The 19838-nt window shown below is 37.1% G+C and overlaps 1 protein-coding gene across 1 annotated transcript in view; it reads right to left on the bottom strand.

The window, feature by feature from the left end:
• PRKN (parkin RBR E3 ubiquitin protein ligase) overlaps positions 1 to 19838 on the bottom strand; it is an 816438-nt gene that overhangs the window by 386666 nt on the left and 409934 nt on the right. The window contains exon 6 of the mRNA XM_067294746.1: positions 7541 to 7656. Coding sequence (XP_067150847.1) covers positions 7541 to 7656 — 116 coding nt within the window. The remainder of the gene's footprint in view (positions 1 to 7540; positions 7657 to 19838) is intronic.

Genomic DNA, 19838 nt, shown 5'->3' with positions numbered 1-19838 from the left:
TTTTCCACAAATATTTGTAAGAAGCTATAAATTGTCTCTCACTGAGATGCAGTTGCAATGCAGATCTTAATAGAGTCAGAGGCAAAACAGCACAAATTGCAATTCTGTTCTGTCATTACCAGAGGGGGCTGCTATATACTAGTGGTAAAATTCAATAAAAAGGTTAAGGCAGCTGAATTGCATGCAAAAGGCACATCTTCCAGAAGCCCTCTTGATGTAACTGTTTGAGTCCAAAACCCACAGTGTGCACCACTAAAGAAATGTAGGTCACTTACTGCCAGTGCATTGTTAGATGTTGTTTGCATTTCAAAATACCAGCGCCAACAAAATGTTTTCTCTGTATGTTTTTGTTTGTGTCACAACTCAAATATTACAGCTGGAAAATCAGTATTCTATAGGCTGCCTTACTGGGGGAAGGGAGGGGGAAGCCCCAAACCAATTAATAACAACTCTTAGTTTGAAATTTGATTAATTTCTTACTTTAAATAAGTGAATCATCAGAAATTCAATTAATTTCAGGAGCATTAGAAGAGAAAGCAGTAGGCTTTGTCCCTGATGGTAAAAGTACTTAGACAAAGTAGATTTAATTCTTAATGTAACCTCTTCCCATTCCTCTTTGAACTATTCAAGGTATATAAACACAATAGATGTAACAGGCAAAGGTTTGGAGCAGACAAAGAACACATTATCAAAACACAGAGAGGGAAAATGTACCTTAAAAAATGTTAGCTAAATATAGATTTGATAACTTGCTTTGCTTACAATAGCCCAAGAGGTAATTCTAGAATCCTGCACCCTAGAAGCAAAAGGAAATAGCAATTATAAGTCTAGAATAAGGTGCTATGTACTCTTCTGAAAAACATCATATGGGCAACATCTTTTAATGGACACAGCCTGCATTTTGATCTCAGAGTGGAACAGAAGTTCCCTGATAAAACTCTGCTCAAATAACAGCAAAGGTTGACCTGAATCAAAACTGTAGGAAAACTCCTTCACTTTGGAAATGTTGTCAGTTCAGATATGTATCCTTATTAGAATCTGAACTTTGCAAATTGCCTCTTTAGCAAATGTTTAGAAAAGTTGATTCAAGTCCTGAAACTAAATATTCTAGCCTGATTTGTATTTTAAAGCTTTTAAATACTATGGCAGACCTGCTACCTCATATACTTCTTCATTGCATTCATTTATATATTCCTCCTCTGATATTCTTTCTTTCTCAATTTTATTTTAAATACAGACTACACAAATACTAACTGTCTGCAGAAAGAAAGAAAACTAAGGGAAATAATTTCATAGGTTTCTAAAAGATCTTTTAAACTAAACAAGATGAAATATTTGACCTCAAAGCACCATGCAACATTAATACGCAATATGGGACAGCATGCAGTGGCCAGTAAAGAACTTGGCATACCTTCTACATCAATGATGTCATAAAGATCAAACCCCCCAAATATTACAAAAATCCCAAACCCCATAATAACTTGGGGAACTTGGTCTTCCTTTTCAAGCAGGTAGAATCCAGATATATTTATTTATAAGCAGATGATTCTATCCCTCACTGGTTTTGGAAATACTACCCCATGAAAAAAACAGGATCATGAGTCTCAGTCCTGACTCTACAGTAATTGAGATAGGTGAGTTGGACTGATAGAGGGACACCATAAAATGTTGCAGGAGGGTAAGTTTTTGTTGATTGTATTTTTTTCTTCAGGAAAAAAAAAAAAGACTGAGAAAATGGCTGATTGAGAGCTAGTCAGAGGCTTTGGAGGCTCAGAGTAGTCCCAGCGGAGCCAAATTAACACAGAGTTATCCTTAACAACATGCAGAATCATTCACTCTTTATTGACTCAGGGAGAAGAGAGCTGTCTACTGAATTTCTAACAGGACTTCCTATAGTACCTTCCCTTGGAGTTCTTCCCTCCAAGTACTGACCTTCTCCAATCCTTTCCTGCCTGTGGAGTCTAATAAGATCACAGTCTGAACTGATTTGGCTGAATAGAATTATGACAAAGTCTTTGCATCCCAGTTACCCTTGAAGAACATCTTGCACATGCACTTCAGACTCTCACCACTAGGAAAATCAAGCTCTCACTTCAACTCTAATAGTAGGAAGTCTGAATAGCAGAAAAACAAATTACAAAACTCCACAAAACTTCTTTTTTCAAGGTTATGAAATAGATATTTGTATGATAAGAATAAAAGCTTTTGATCAACACAACAGCAAATATTTCTTTTCCTGGAAAATTCTTCCTATCTAGTAAATGACAGCAGGCCCTATATATCTTTTATACTTAGTATCTGTTGAATGCTAAAAATAACAGTGCCTTTAGGAATTGTACGCTACCTAGTTTGTGAAAGATGACGTGAGGCACTTTTGCTCTGCACATTTTAATTTTATTTGCTTAACGCTGTTGTTATTCCTGAGCTCGATTTATGTGTACCCAAGGGTACTCCTAACCTATTTGATGTTATTTCTACTGGAAACAGTTGACAAAAGCAGATCTCCCCTTGAGAGACAAGACTTGAAACAACAGTTTCAGTATTTGTTTCAAGTTTCAGCCATTTGCTCAACCTAATAAGAGCTTCTTCAAAGGCATAAAATAGTAACCCATCACCTTGAATACCATAGAAAAAATAAATGCATAAAAGCTGCCAATTCACACTAACTCTGCTGTTGATAAGCAGAAAGCATTGGAAGGTATTACACTACATGGAATACTGACTATGGATTTAACTTAACTCTGCAAGGGTATTTGGCTCTGAAATATTTCACTCTGTTGGTCAGAGCTGCATGAAAATATTCATATCAAATATAAACCCAGGGCAAACAGGATGTGTGCCTCATGCAGACTTGAAAATAAAAACTGGCAGTGAGCTTAAACATTACTTCCTCTTCGCATTTTTTCTGCATACCATAGAGTACACAACTACTTTAAATAAGATTTTTTTTAATGAGCTCTGCAAGCCATACTAAAATCACACATAGACTGGGCCAAACATCTTGGGGCTTAACTCTGCTCCACCTGTGGTGGACCAGCTGTCCATGGTAGATGGATGTTAACAACCAGAGAAATGGTATATCTTGCTGACAACAGTGGTATTTTAAAAATATGTAAACTGCACCTGGTTGTCATTTTTTCTATTTCAATGTTTTCAGCAAAAAGAAAGAAAAATTATGTTGAAGAACAGACACAATCTTTTTCTTTTCTATGGCAGAGGCAATGAAAAGTAATAGTTAACGTACTAAACGCACTTTTCTTCCTCTTGGGCACCTCAGTGCTATAGAATGACAAAAGTAAGTTTCACTAACAGAGTGCTCTACTTGGCATTTTTCAGTGCAGAGGAGTATTAGAGAGCAATCACCAGCACAAATATGCACAGCCACCTAAATGTTTAACTAAGGTAAAAAGGTTAGAGGTATTTTTATAATTGTTTTGAGTTTTATCAAACCTTTCCAAGAACATTCGGTTCGAGAAAAGAATTAGAAACTCAGGAAAGCTGTGCTCAGCTTTTTAAAAGCTCAAGGATTTGCAATGACCTTGGCCCAACACTGATAATTTATTCCATTGTCCTATCTTTATCCCTTTGCAAAATATGCTTAGCTTTGACTGTGGCTTTCAAAGAATCCATAAATTCTTGACCATCCTTGCACTTGGAAAAAACACAATCAAAAATAGAAAATAAAATAATTTCACCACCTTAATTTAAAAATGATTTCATACACAAAGATATGTGAAATTATTTTGAAAACTCACAAGATTGCCCACATAAAAATAATATAGAGGACTACAGCTAATAAAGGTATGTTTAACCACAACTTTGAGAAGTACTTATAAAAAGAAAAAAAGTATGGGTGCGCATGAATAAGAATGACAGTACTACTGAATGATTAATACCAAAGTATCCTAGTCCTAATGCTCAGTGATAAGACGAAAACATTACGGAGGAAAAAGGAAGTGTGAGATATTCTTTATTTCCCAGCTTCAGTTCAAAAGCAGAGTAAAGGTCTTCTTGGTATCTCAGTTATAAATAGCCACACCTACAAATGTGTGGAATTACACAAAACAGCCTAATTGATTTTATTAGATTTTAATTATTCCACAGAAATGTGTTTCAATATTAGAAATGACAAGAGTGAACAATTTTCTTCTAATTAAGTTCTTCTAATGTTGCCTAGAGAAGGGAATTTTAGAGAGTTTTTTCTTTGTTTTGTTTGTTTTTTTTTAACAGAGAGGAGAGCTTAAAAAGGTACTCTTACGTTTGTGGGGGGGAAAAAAAAAGAAGAAAAGCACAGTAAGTTATCAGAACCAGACTACTTTTCCTGTAGTCCAGGAAATGCAGGAGATGATAAGTACGGTTTATACCATGAACTCTGTTATTAGTACAGCAATTTACCCCTTCATTGTACTTCATGATGGTAGGCTCTTTTGATGCTTCCTGGGGTCTACATAGGGCATACTAGAGCCTTTTCCATGCCATCTGATCTCTGGGGTAAAAGGTACACTTCCTTGCAGATTTAGTTTCAGTGATGAGCCCTCAGATTTCAGCTTCAAGGCTGTCCTGACCTGGATACAAACAGCCACACTACCAATCCTGTCTGAACTACTGTGTCTCAGTGGTTCTGCATTGCAAGGACTCCTATGGATAATGTCTATGCTGGTTAAGCAAACAACACCCTGCACAGACGCACACACAGACACAAAGAGGGCCAGGTAGACCCCTGGTCTTCTGCACTGCTGAGTTTTCTCATTTCGGGCCACACCAATTAGCTCTTTCCAAGAAAAATCTGTTATAGAAGAAGTCTCCTAGGTAGGAGATCTGCCAATCATTGCCATTTGGCATGGGGTCAGCCATTGGACCTCTTTCATTTAGCAGTACAGACACAGTACTATGGCAATTTGCGTTGCAGTAACCCAGATCATTCTTGCTCAGTGAACTGTTATAAGGGACAGGAGAACTAACAGCTTTTAAGCAGGTCTGCACCCTTGTTGCGAAACTCAGGCAGTCAAGGTACATGTTAGCTGACCATGAAAAAGAGGAGGAAGTGGAAGGCCATCGCCTATGTCCTGATGATTTCATTTGTATAGTCATACAGGCCAGTACAAAAGACCTGCTTATGGGTGGGAGGAGACTAGGAGGTATGCAGGAGGACAGATGCCCTCTTTAGTATACAAGAAGGTGGAAGAGCGAATATCCTTTTCATCATTTCAGTGAATCTCTTGAAGCCAATGATAGAGGAAATCTGTGCTTATGACTCTAGGAAGCAAGAGAAGTCAGACTCTGACTTGATAAATACATTAGTGTATTTACAACCATTACAACTGAAAAGCTACTGGAGGACTTTTCTGATCATTCTTGGGATAACAGATTTCACTATCTCCAGCCAAACAATTCATTTCATGTCCTACAAGACATACTGAAATGGAAGAGCATTCCCCTCCCTTTTTGGAGCTTGATGGGGATATAGCTGCTGCTCTGTATGCTGTTTGTCTATCTACCATCTCCTCTTCCACTTCTTACGCCACAAGTTTCAGACACCTTGCTATGATCAAATAAAATCTGTCAGCCATTCAGAAAACTAAACTAAACTTTCATTCTCTAAAAAATATCTCTATGCTCCATAGAAGACAAGCCTATTTTTGAAAAATTGAATGTGCTATGCAAACTAAAGGGGAGAAGGCTGGAAGACAGACTATGTATCTGAGTGACTTCAATGAGCCTGTTGTTCCTACAATTAGCAATTCCCAGTGTCTTGTCAGCTGCACAGGCATCTAAATCCTACCCTGTTTCTTACAACACTTTGTTAGAACTCCCACAAATTTTTAGAGATAAAATACTTTCAGATTACTTAAGGGAATCTCAAAAGGGGTCCTGTGGGCTAGAAAGAAACTGAACAAAGTGAGGTCAATTTAATAAGAAGACGTGTCTTCCTTCCCTGTTCAGTGTATAAATCCAATAAGCTTATTCATGAATAACCTCTCCCAGTTTGTGTTTTGAGCTAAAAGCCTATTAAAGTTTAGGCCTCCAATAGTCATTCGATGCCTTAATTTAAATAAATGAGAATTGACTTGATTTTGTAACATGCCCCTAAATAGTCCTAATAACATTTACTATTAAAGTTTAGGAAGCCAATATTTAGTCCTGGGAACTACAATTCAACTAAGCAAATCCTGTAAATGAAGTCTTACCTCTTTTTTTCCTTTGGGATTTTGCCACAAAAAAAGGAAAGAAATTACAGCTTCAGGAATATAGGTGAATAGTTTGAGACTGAATATATCAATTCGGGAAAATGTCAACATATCCATTTCAAATTTGATTGAAAGAATTAATAGCCAGATCCCAAGCCTAAGCAAACACATTTATGGCTGATATTCTTTACTCTTGTTTATGGGAAAAGGAGAAAGCTGGGCTCAAAATGGAAACTTCATATTACTGCATAGCTGACTACTGGGACAATCTAGTGAAGTAATTCAGTACATAATGCCTGCAAGATAGATTTTGAAAGAGACACACACAACAACTTTATAAACCCTGGGTATATGTGAAGTGAGGGACATCATATTATTCTTTCATTGCACAATTGTCTTTTAATCTATCAGTAAGACTCATTTTCTTCAGCTAAATACTGTCAGCAAGCAGTCAGCTGCTGTCAATGAAGTAGTATGCAAGCACAACTTACAATTATACTAGGTCTGGGATAGCATCAGAATAACAAGCTATTATTTTCAATGGGAAGTTTACTGCCAGGAATCCAGCTTTTCTTCCTAAAGAAGATCTCCCAACAGTTTCATTCACAGTTCTTGACCTCCTGTAAGAACTCTGCCTATGTATTTTTTTCTAAATTCTTTTCGCTCCTGCAAAATGCAGACCAATTAATACAGAAATACTTAAAAGGAATAACATGATGTTACTATTTTTGAGGTTTCACCTCAGTTTCTTCTCATAATCAGTAGATGAATGCATGTCAGGTAAGTCTTCACAACAAGGGTAGTTGTCGTTCTCAGACAACTGACTTTTAATCTATGCATTTGCAGGTAATGGTGTTCTAAAATGTATGTGCCCAAATACCATGCAGCAAAATGGATTACAGAATTTAAAATTGCAATAAGCAAGAACATAAGAACAGATGCATCATAAGTAATTTTGTTCTGATTTATAAAATAAAAACTAAAAGTTCTTTTCCACAAGAACATTTTGTTCCCTTCAAAATCTTGTATTCATCTTCCTTGGCTCTCAACTACAGATTAAAGGCACAGACCTATGTATTTATGCCACTAACCTGAGCACTTCAGCTTGTATTTAGAGCTTAAGTGGCCAGATTTGCATGTACAATTCAACTAAGGTATAAAAATGAAAGTTTTGATCACACCAGAAAAAAAAAAAAAAACTGACATGGTAGCCCACATTCCAACATGATACTGAAAAAAAAAAAAAAAAGAGTTTAAAAAAGAAAACCAGAAGAGGAGAAAATCTCTGTGAAACTGATAGGTGCTTTGAAGCCCTGAGAGTGTGCATCACTGACACATTTCATTGTACTTACCTAATATCTGTGCATATTACACATGTGATACAGCGACTGTTTGTTGTAATGAGGTTCAAAGCCACAGATGTTTCACTGGCAGAAGTTGGGTGTGCTCCACATTTAAAGTAAAACTCCTGAAATATTGAAGGAGAGATAAAGAGATTACATAGCTGCAGCTCATGTCCTCCCTTTATCTTAGTCTGACATTTGAAACTACTAAAAAATCACCACTGCCAACAGAGAAGGAGGACAATCATCAGGAAAGATTTCAAAAGAATCCCTTGCAAAAATGCCTGGTGAGGCACATATTTTGTTCAGTGATTTTCCTAATGAAGTAGATATCTACTTTTGTACTGGTTTGATATCAGTGTGACACACTAATGTAATTGGGCTGAAACACTGTGTGAGTTTCTAGATCTATAGGAAAGAATATAACTTGACTCCATCTATGTCAAAAAGCAGAATACTAAGCAGTGTAACTATGCATTAGTACTTCCACATGATACTTTTTGTTATAGATGTTATGTATCAGTGTAAAAAATATGACATATGTACCATGCAGAAAATGGACCATTTTCTGAATTCCTGAATGCAGAATTTTAGTTCTGAAAAAGTAAAGTCTGGCCTTGCTTTTGTGATATTGGCAATCTCAACAACATGATCTTACTGTCATATTCAAAGGAAGCTCCATCTCTCTTCAGACACATATTACATTTGTAATTCTATATTGCATTGCATTTGAGTTAACTTCCTTTAGCCCATATTGCTCTATGCAGCCTCTTACACTGCTTTCATCAGCATAATACTTACAAAACTGTGTGCTTTGTTCTCTTTTACACTGCTCCCTAGGGAAAGCCGTATTTATTGCACTGAGCTTTGATAAGGTTTTGTCATGAGAGATTGATTTAAGTGTCCAAACCACTGTGTGCATATGTAAATAAAAGCTGATTGAAGAAATCTGCTTTGCAATAGGAAACATAGACAACAGTTTGCAGTATTTGTTCCTCTGAGAGCTTTTTTTCCACAGTCTCAAATTTGGTTTGTAATAGAAAAATTAAGACTGGTATAAGTGAGGTAGGAATGGGAAGGTATGGGTATAAAAGCATCAGACGAAATGATAAGAAGGCCTAAAAGAGTGACGGGTGTTGACAGCACCTAGATCATGGAAGATTCTCAACACACCCATACTAGGAAAACAGTTTTCTTAAAACAAAGGACGAACTGCAGCTAGAGAAAGAGACACAGGGACAGCGAGTACATCAGCAGGGTTACCTAATGGCTCACAGGGGTGGGACAGGATGAAGTGGGGAGAGGCGGGGGGAAATCACTGCCAACTTGAAGGGTACAAAAGGCACATCCAGAAAACAGCAACACAAGTGAAAAGCTGTGAAAAAAGTCTTGCTGTCTGGTGTTACCTAATCCTCTCTGACACCTCAAGTACCCAGCTAGACTATCGGGACACGTCTTAGTGCTTGGTTGTATGCCAACAGAAGAGAATGAGCACAACTGAGTGAAATTAGTTTTGCTTAATATAAAAATCACCTTTCCCTCCTACACAGAGATTTGCATTGAGATTTACTACAATATTGTGCAAAATCAGTCCAGAAAAACTCTTACTCTCTCACTGCCTTGAACCTTACAGTAGGGAGTTCCTCTGTGTCTGAGGAGCAGAGGTGTCAATTCCTGTTTTCTCTCAGAGATGATCTTTTAGATGTATTGTGTATTTCTACACGAGGCAAATGCAGTAACACTTCTGTCATGGACTCTGGTGACTGGCATACCAGAAACATTGATACAACCTTGCTCCCAGGTTAGTAAATTCTGCTTCTCATAGAAGCACTGATATGCACAATAGATTGACTGTTAATAAAATATTCAGACTCCACTATAACCTGAGGACTCATTGTCTGAACCATTTATTAGTAACAGTTTTTTAAGGCATCTAAGGGGTAAGAGGATAGTTTATAAGACAATTTCAATTTAAAATTCAAATAATTGTTTGTAAAACTTTTTGAAATAATCATCTGTACATATTAATGCATGGTCAATAATTCTTATGACTAAATCATCACTCTGTCCTGTTCCATAACATCAGATACTAATCAAAAGCAAGAAATTATGTTTAAAGTCATCCTAATAAGAGATTTTAAACTTCTAATGTTTTTGCCTCACTCAGGGCACATTTTAACAAAGTACTTAATACCAGCTTATTTTGAAGCATTTCAGCAGTTCTGAATCACAGAATCACAGAATCACAGAATCGCTGAGGTTGGAAGGGACCTCTGGAGATCATCTAGTCCAACCCCCCTGCTCAAGCAGGGTCACCTAGAGCACATTGCACAGGATTGTGTCCAGGCGCGTTTTGAATATCTCCAGAGAAGCAGACTCCACAACCTCTCTGGGCAACCTGTTCCAGTGCTCTGTCACCCTCACAGTGAAAAAGTTTTTCCTCATGTTCAGATGGAAGTGTCTGTGTTTCAGTTTGTGCCCATTGCCTCGCGTCCTGTCGCTCGGCACCACTGAAAAGAGTCTGGTCCCATCCTCTCGACACCCTCCCTTCAGATACTTGTACACATTGATAAGATCTCCTCTCAGCCTTCTCTTCTCCAAGCTAAACAGGCCCAGCTCTCTCAGCCTTTCCTCATAAGAGAGATGCTCCAGCCCCCTAATCATCTTTGTGGCCCTTCGCTGGGCTTGCTCCAGTAGTGCCACATCCCTCTTGTACTGGGGAGCCCAGAACTGGACGCAGTACTCTAGATGTGGCCTCACCAGGGCTGAGTAGAGGGGGAGAATCACCTCCCTCGACCTGCTGGCAACACTCTTCCTGATGCAGCCCAGGATACCATTGGCCTTCTTGGCCACAAGAATGGGTCAGTGGAGCTGCACGTTCCACTGGAATACATGGAACACTTCCACAGTCTGTAATTTTAACCTATTTTCAACCTTTAAAAATGTACCTATTAATCTTTTTTCAATCTGTATTACTTGCTAATGTGTTTTGGAGCTTGGGTTTTCTTAGACCTTTAATTTGACTCTACTTTTGTTTGAATGAAATGGTAAGAAGGATTTATTTTAATGCAGAAGTCCTGAAAATTTCATCTTGCTTCAGTACACTTCTTGCAAATAACTAAGAGAATATTGACCACTCACTATTCCAGAACAGATAAACTATGAGCAAGGAAATATAAAACAGAAAGATAATTTTTGATAAAATGACCTACCCATTATCATAAAGCTTTTTTTGGGTCACAAGCAAAAAGAAAAATTGAGCAATAAAAGAAATAAGCTTTAATACACTTGAAATAGCTTTAGACTTGTAGTTTAATTTTTTTTAAAGCGTGTCTGTTTCTTTGGCATGTAGAATTTAATACTATTTTTATCTCTGTTTATCACTAATGTTGCTAACAATCATAAAGCATGCCTTCTTGGGCAAAACTGCACAACACAGTATATCGTTTATTAGCTTTACATATTCTTGTAATTTTCTACCCTTTCTGTTGGAAACGAGAGAAAGAAAATAAGATTACCTATATGCCTTATGAAGTTACATACAGATATATTTCTTCATAAGTAATATGCAGCAAGAGAGAGCTAATGAACAGCACATACAAGTCAACCTGCAGAGCATAGAGTAGATGACACTTTCAGAATGAACTTTCGGACCGGCAACACACAATGGAGAGACAGAGCTAATATTCCCTGACTTTCCTATGATGAAGTAACAAGGCCCACCAAAACTACTATGAATTAATATTAGAAAGGAGCAAACATAAAACAGAGCCCTCAGTTTGGGAAGTATAGTCCTCTAAGGTTTAAAAGTGCAACAGTAAGAACATTGCTGGCAAACAGAGATGTAGTAATATTAATAGCTGTCTAGAAAAACTGCTTCTAATTTATTTTGATGATTCCCCATAATGGCTGTAAATTTCCAGTCATGAAAATTGTTTCATGACCATGGATGGGAAATGAATTTATGCATTTATTATTCCAGCTTCTAAGATGTGTGGAATATTGCCTCTAAGTCAGAACAAAAATAGGAAGTCTTGGGATACCTTTCCAATTGGCACTTTCTGTCATTTTAGGAAAATTACTTCTCTATACCTCCATTTATCAGCCTGAATATTGCTTAAGAAATTTCCCATACTAATTACATTTACAATGAGCTTTGGTGATGTTGAATGACTTCAAATAGCAAAAGAAAATATTGCTAGCCTCAGAAACTATGTAGTGAAACACTCTCATCTTGAGTAAACTAGAATTAAAGAAATAATATTAATAATAGATCCAAACAGAATACAGGGCTGCTTAAAAGTTAGAGAAAAATCTGTCCTCGATTATGTGCCAAGGACTTATTCAGAGGAAATTTTCAAGATTAGTTTAAACAGTAGCAAAAAAAAAAAAAAAAAAAAAAGGAGCAATTTTTAATGATTGTGTTGAGACCAGCAATGTAATAAAACCAACCCATTCACAAAATGTTCATCCTTGCAAAAATAAAAGATATTAACTCGTACAATTCACGGTATTATAAACCCAACAGAACAGTCTACTTCTGTGCATCTGAGACATCAGTGCTGTGATGGGAGTTCAGAGAGAATAGAGCGAGATTAGAATGGAAATACTGAAAAGCACAGCATGTTGGGTGCTAGATAGTTCCGGCATAGTGTGGACTACATTTCCACACATTTTTATCATAGTAATATATACTCTGACTGTTTGCAGTATTATAAAAGTCATGAACTCAGTTAGGTTTCCAGTTGCAGCCAATTTATGCTGCCTAGCTTTATACATTGCATAAATAATCTACAAGGATTTGCTTGTTATATAGGATACAGTTACAAGATCATAATTTAAATATCCAATTTAACACCTAATTTTTCTTAAATATATGTCTTCACTGACGATGCAATATTTTCTCAGTAAGGTCACTTCTGCCGCTTACTGATTCTGGACAGCTCCCAAGGGCCATAAGCACCTCTGCTGGTTTTGGACTGGGCTAGCAGAGGATTTCTATCACTTTTTCCAGACTTAACATGCTTCTTATGATGCAAACACAACATCTTTATGCCAAGACATATATGTAGCTATAAAGAAAGATAATCCACAATTCTCCATCAGTACAAACTGTTTCCTAACTGATTCCAGCAATGAAATTGCTGAGGGAAAAATACAAGTGGAGAGAGTTCAGACACTTTTCACTGTCCAGTCTTGCATGTCAGGCATGCAAATATAGATATTCTTTTATTTAGAATTACATCACTATCCTTTATGCAGTGTATAATAGCCTGAGGTGGGAAACTTACTGTATTGTTTAATTTAAATCATTGTGTATTGCAAGGTAAACCTCCAAATAGATGTAGAGACCTTGCAGCCAGTTAATTTAGGACTAATTCTCTAATTTTGCCAGACTGTCACACTCATGGAAGCAGTGATTACTTCCTATGGTGAACACCAAAACTTCTTTCTATTCTTAATTTACATTATGCTATATGAGACACTACTTTCAGAATTTTAACCTTATAATAACCAAAACTTACAGAATAACATGGAAAGGAATGGGGAAATACACAGTCTACATCATTATCTGACCACTTCTTAAATATCTTAAAATAGTAGAAACCAGTGTTCTCATTTTGGTAACCAGGAAATTCTGACAAATAGATTGTTTTTCGTTAAGTATTTGTGTTCAGTGAGTAGGAATGTGAAGATATTACTGAGAAAGCTGAATGAAATGTAGGGCTTTTCTTAGTTCTGAAAGTGGGTAGTCTTATGGTCACTCTTCTATTTCAGTGACTACCTTTTGATTAGCTTTTTGCCTAAAGGCTCAGGTCCCTTGAAATTGTGAGCATTCTGTTTAACAGTACAAATGCCATCCTTTTGACAGTGTATCTGATAGATAGCTATTCAGAGAAAGCAGCAGACATTGCTTTTATGTTCCTTTCCATATTCTTCACTCCTTTTATCATTTTTGTGTCATGCAATATCATAAAAAGTGCAAGGGGGGAAAGAAAAGGTTCAGAGATACATGGTCACTATTCACTACTTTTCCTGAAACTCTTCCCTAAGAAGAAAGCGTGAAAATTTATTAAAAAAAAAAAAAAGAACAACTCATTTGACATTTTACATGAAAGTATCTCTCAAACAAAGCAGATGTTTGCATACCCCTAACTGTTGAGGATGATAAGCAAACTCTGTCTTCTAGATGGTCAAGTAACCAAAGTAAATCACCGGTGTGGTGCACAAGCTACTAGTGAGAAGCTCGTCTAGTGGGAAGCTAAGGCCTGAAAATGCATAAGGTAAGACAGGCCCATCACACTTTCACAAATGTTCATCAGTCCAGTTTACAGGGCTCTCAGAAGAATACTGCTCTTTGCTAACAATTACCAGTATAGCTGCACCTCAGCTGATATACAGCTTATAAACATGAAAACACAGGTTCATGGTCAGCAAGATAGTATCTGAGGGATTTGGGGGGCTGTTGGTGCAGAAGAATTTCTATACATAATTGTCACTCCCCCCCTTAACAGAATCTGCTCTAGCTGACCCTGCTCTGAGCAGGTGGTTGGAGCAGACAGTCTCCTGAGGTCCCTTCCTAACTCAACGATTCTGTGATTCTTTTCCCAGCACACTTCCATTTTACCCTGACTCCTACCCCTACTTCTTATTCAAAGCTGTGCAAGTCCGTTAGAAATACTAAGCAAGCTCAGCCTTTGCGTTTCTTGTTCTCATTTCTGAATAAACTGTGGATCAAGATGGGGGCCCTCAGGCATTACCCACATATATGTTTATTTAGGACTGACAGACAAAGCCATTTATTAAAATATACTATGTGCTACACCCACTGAAGGCACAGATTTCATTTGTAAAGTTATCAGCACTCATCAGTCTCCCTCCATCTGTATCACCATAATTATTCCTCTGCATGATGGAAAACTTCACACTCCCATGATGGGGTTTCATTTCCCTTTCCAGCTAAAAATTAAGTAGCTATTCAGTGGGTCTGAGGACAGGTTGAAAGAAATCTACCTCAGAATAGCTTTGAAATCAAGTATTTGTTCTGGGATAGAGAAGAAATTGGTTCACTCTGAGCAGAGACAATTTAAGGCTCCCATATCCCAGAAGAATTTCAGACAGTGGCTTTCTAGAGCATGAGAATATCTATCTCTCTGGTGAAAAATCTGTAAAAGGTCATAGTTTACCTAAATGTGGAACAGGCATGTCTTCTAAAGTAAAAAAAAAAAAAAAAAAAAAAAAAGTGCAAGACAGGAGAGTTGTTCGGATTACATTGGATAACTAACATGAGGAAGGCTGTACAGCCAAGAATAATGAATGGAGTTTACTGCATCCTAAATGATTCTGTAGTAGACTCATGAATGCTTTATACATGCATTCTCCACTTTCTTCTGTAAGCCAACAGTATTTGTGGTAGTTCTGGTTACTGGAAGATGACTTCCTCAAATTAGTGGCCTGCATTACCAACTTCCCAGTTCTCCTGTGCAGTTCAGCAGACAAATACTTCACTAGCTGTTAGATACCCAAGAACTTTAGGTCAGGTACTGGGCACTGTGAACATCATCTAGTACCACCAATTTGTGGAGTACCAATCTGCATTTTTTGTTTTTAAACAAGCAGTGACTCTTAGACCTAAACAGCTGCTGAGATAAAAGAAAGAAAATTATTAACCATAATTCCAATTTTAGCAATATAATTATTAGGTTTAGAGTCAAGAATACATACATAAAACAAAAGCATGCCTTTAGCTACCTAAACCTTAGATGAACTCTGAAGTCTTCTTTTTTTTTTATGTCCAGAATTCATCCAGAACTATTATGAGAACTCTTCTGGCTGAGAACATAACATTAGGCTCTGCCATTTTCATGGGGGCTACTTTCATTTAAAGGACATCTCCATTCAAAAATATATTTTTTTCTACTACAATCAGAATCAAATCTTCTCTCTGTGGATTCCCTGTGATTCATGAACTTGATATTTAATCATAATATCAAAGACGAAAACATTCTTCCAAAGGTCAGTTGACTTCCTTAACCTGGGAAATAAAATTGACCTTTGAGCATGGCTGGCTGGATCACCTCCTAGGCAAATAAATGGTGAATACAACATTCATGAACTGCCTCAGTGCTTAAGTACAAACTGCTCACCCATTTTGAGGGAAAGGATTTGTGCATAGTATTAGAATAACATTCAAGCTGCAGCATGTAACTCCTTTAAACATTGAGACAATTACTAAGAAATATATAAACTGATCACTACAGAAATCAGAATAATACATGTGGTTCATTGCTAATTCTCTATTAAGATTAGGCAGGACAATAATCAAGGTTATTAGGTAATTCAATGGTGACAGTGGATTTGAAGGTGTATGATCCTTAACATAGATTTGAGGAATACTGTGATGCAAAGATTAAAGATGTTGGTCACATTAACCTTTCATATATCAATAGTAATACAAATCTTTCTAAAATAATAATCAATGCACTGGGACAACTTTTCTTTGCTGTAAAAAAAATCATTTCTTCAATCAGTTTTTCCATTTGAAAGAAAAGATCATTTGAAAAATTCAGGGCCTAATCTTGTGTATACGAAATAGAATCAGAATAATCAGTAAGAATGAAAATAAAAGGATGCCATCTATACTAGCATACACTATATATACTTCTGCAGAAATTTTCCTAGCCCAAAGATTTTCAAATCCACAGGATCTCTGCTGTAGAACATGCAGTAGAAGGACAGTACAGCAGCTCATGAAAGCTGTCAGAAGCTTTGAAAGAACTGCCTTTATGGGATGCAGGGAGAAAACTGATCACCCAGGTCAAGTACTGTATAGAAAGTCTTGTTAATATACTGCTGATAATTAAGTTGACCTCAAAGCTGAGCTGAAATATCTTTGCAAGTGAAGAATGACAATAAGGTATAGAGATATTCAGTTTCAGTGTCTGTAAGAAGTAAGCATGTGTGCGCGCATGCATGTGCGTGCATGTGTGTGTGTGCGCGTGTGTGAGCGCGTGTTTAATTTGGCAATAGACAAAAGAAGCATAAAAAATGTTAAAGAAATATGAGCATCTCTCTAATACCTGCTTTCTGTCTGAACACAGGCTATCTGAACCCCTTTGCCTCTGGCTAAGAAGAAGAAGGACCTACTATTCCTGATAAAAGCTGTTTTGGATGAGTGTCCTTTGCCAATTCTTCATCAAGGCTGCCAAAATAGAGTATGTTTGGTCTCAGTTAATACATCAGCATTGACCTTTGCAGGGCAAAGGAAGTGATTATTATTATTATTATTATTATTATTATCATATTTTTGAGATAAGTACCAGTTAGGAGGAAAAAAGTTATACTCTGATTCATTTTCCAAACTTTTTCTGTTCAGCAATAAGAGTTGCAATTTAAATATGTCCAAACGATTTATGTTTCAGAGAAAGAAGTGTTAATATATCTTTACAATATTTCCTTTTTTGCCCCCCCCTTAGCCAACTTAAATAAATTAATGCAAAAAAAAAGTAAAGATATGGAGTTCCACTTCTTTTTCTCAGAATCAAACACAAAGCTATGCCATACCCTTTATTCCATTGAGGATATCAAAGACAAAAATATTTGCTGCATGGACAGCAGACTCTGACTTTCAGCTCACATTTTTAGCCAGTCTTTATTAAGCACTTTTAGCCACATGCTAAATAATAATGTATCTATTCCAGTTGCCAAGGGACAACATTTCTATCACTCATCCTTTGGGAATTCACTGGAAAAACAACATAGATACTGTTTAAAAATTAATAACAGGACTGCTACAGCTACTGTTCAGTCATTCAGTCTTAATCAGCAGTCTAATATGGTATAACCAAGATTAATAATGAACAAAAAAATCTTATTCCATTTCTGAGGGAACCATCACTTACTGTATGTGATAATCAATGATTTATACCAACGTGGTCGTTTTTGTACAATTGTGCATACAGCTTGCATATCTATTGTCTGCATTACAAAAACAGTTATTACTTTTCAGTTAATAATTTCTATTGTAATCGAAAAAGAGAAGATGGATACAATTAAGATTCAAATAACTGGCATGACAGGTAATTAATTATGCAAGGTTAAAATTACAACATCTGGCCTCTGGAGATAACGTGCAACTACAGCTTCATAGGGCTTTGGTGGGGAAGAAAAGCAGCAAGAAACGCTGTACCTATCGTATATTATTCTTTTCTTGTCTGCTGGAAAAGACACAGTGGCAACAGGAGCATAAACGCTTTGGGACTCCCCCAGCTGCTGCCACCCAGACAATGCTATTTCGCCCACCCAGGAAAGGATTTGGTGTGCAGCTGACTGATCTTTCACAACAGTGTTTCCCATTTGTCTCGCTTGTCGAAAGGCAGCTGCACTCTATACTTCCTCCATTTCTCTGCAAGACTGAAACAATTCTGCCACTGAGTCTGCTGGCATTCCAGTAATGATATCAGTCCTTCAGGTAGCAGTATTTCTGTGATACAAAGACAGAATGAACAGGACTCTTCAGCCTGCCCCAGCTCGTCTGTTACCCATTTTCTCACAGTATAGACAAAGATCTGGAGACTATAAGGCATCATGTCTCCTTAAAAAATGGATTTTTGCCTGGATAGCTACCCCACAATAAAATCCAAGGCCCAGCAGACATTTAGCCAGCCACAAAAAAGCATAACTAACCTGTCACAGACACAGTATCCTTACAAGCTACAGATATTACCGTAAGATAATTGTAAGTAAATACCAACCTTATAATGACAATGACTGTGCTTTCATATAAAACAACCTTAAAATTGGATACCCTTTAGTCACTGTGGAAGAGTGTGAACTTGCCCCTTTTCCCCTCTGCTCTCAACTTTTTTCATCAATATTTCATATTGAAAGAATCTCTGATCAACACTAACCTCTGGGCTGAACCAAGATTGCAGCTGTCAGGAAGATTAAATTACCTATCTTAGCCTCTGAAGCCCAACCTGAACTGTTCTGTTGAATTTGGTTGGCAGGTTTTCAAAATAAACTGTGTTTTACATATACTGAAAAGTTCTTGCGAATTACTTGAGCCACAAAGGAAGTCTCAGTTTCAGAGTAGCTACTTAGAATGAATTATAATCATCATATCCTGAACATCAGTGCTGATTTCTAGGACTTAAACTTTCCCATCAGTCTCTTTTAAAGTAGAATCCAACTGTTTAAATTTCTTATCAAGTGTTTCCTGTAGTGAATCGACCCTTTACTCTGAGCTTAATTTCCTCTGGCAATCAGATTTGAATTTTTATGTGAACGTAAGCCACCAAAAGGGCTCAAGGAGGGAGGGAACTCAAATACTTTACAACATCAGATCCTCAGGCTGTGCCTCCTCTGGCACAAAAAATAGTTTGCAATTATAGGTTTGTGTGATTTGTTTCTTTTCCAACCATACTAATAAGCACTTGGGGTAAAGACAGTGATCAGGAATTCAAAATGATTACAGAATAAATCTAAAATGTAAAAGAAACAGAACTCCCACATGTGAACTGTAAATATTTTGCAGGTGAAGTTACAGTGTAATATCTCTCAAAGAATCTCCTTGAGCTTCAGAAAAAAGTCTGCAGTGATAACAAATCATAGATATCTAAGTAAACTCAGCATTATTTCTTCAACTAATTGTTACCTTTCATGAGTAATCTATATGATACACATCAGTGGCACAGTCTGCTCTGCGTAAATATTGCTGGATCTCTGCATTATATACAGTAGATTCCCATCCTGATACTACTACAACTGAAACATTTAAATTTTGTCTATCTCTGGATATCAAAGGAACTGGTCAAAGTCAAAGCTTAGAAAAAAAGGTATTTTTAGCACAATAGCCACACTAATAAAAAAATGACTGTTATTTTTGGTTTTAGGTTCTTAGCTTTCAGCTAATATCACCCACGTCCTAAAGCCTCACACCCATCCATTAACCATTCAAATGATCTAGAAGTCTGCAACAAACTTGAAAGGCAGTGCTAAGACACCTTTTATTTAGCACTAAGGCTCCCTCGGGGGGGGGGGGGCATCAGGATTTATGTGATAACACTGTGCAGGCAGAGTTTGGCTCTGATACTATATGAGTGGCTCTCTGCCTCAGCTCTGTAGCTCAGGTTTGGAAAATTGGATGGTTTGTTCTGTCATCTTTCCAATGCCTGCCATAGATCAGGACATGAATGAGAACAAACCAGTCGACACACTGTCCAACCATGTTGGAAACAGTAAGAAAAAAAAAAAGGGGAAGGATATGGCAGAGATGATATTTTCTCCCTCTGCAAGAGATGTGCCT

The sequence above is a fragment of the Apteryx mantelli genome, chromosome 3, assembly GCF_036417845.1.
Source record: "Apteryx mantelli isolate bAptMan1 chromosome 3, bAptMan1.hap1, whole genome shotgun sequence".
Classification (NCBI taxonomy): Eukaryota; Metazoa; Chordata; class Aves; order Apterygiformes; family Apterygidae; genus Apteryx; species Apteryx mantelli.
Note: the sequence above shows the minus strand (reverse complement) of the source record. Positions and strands in the feature narration are given on the sequence as shown.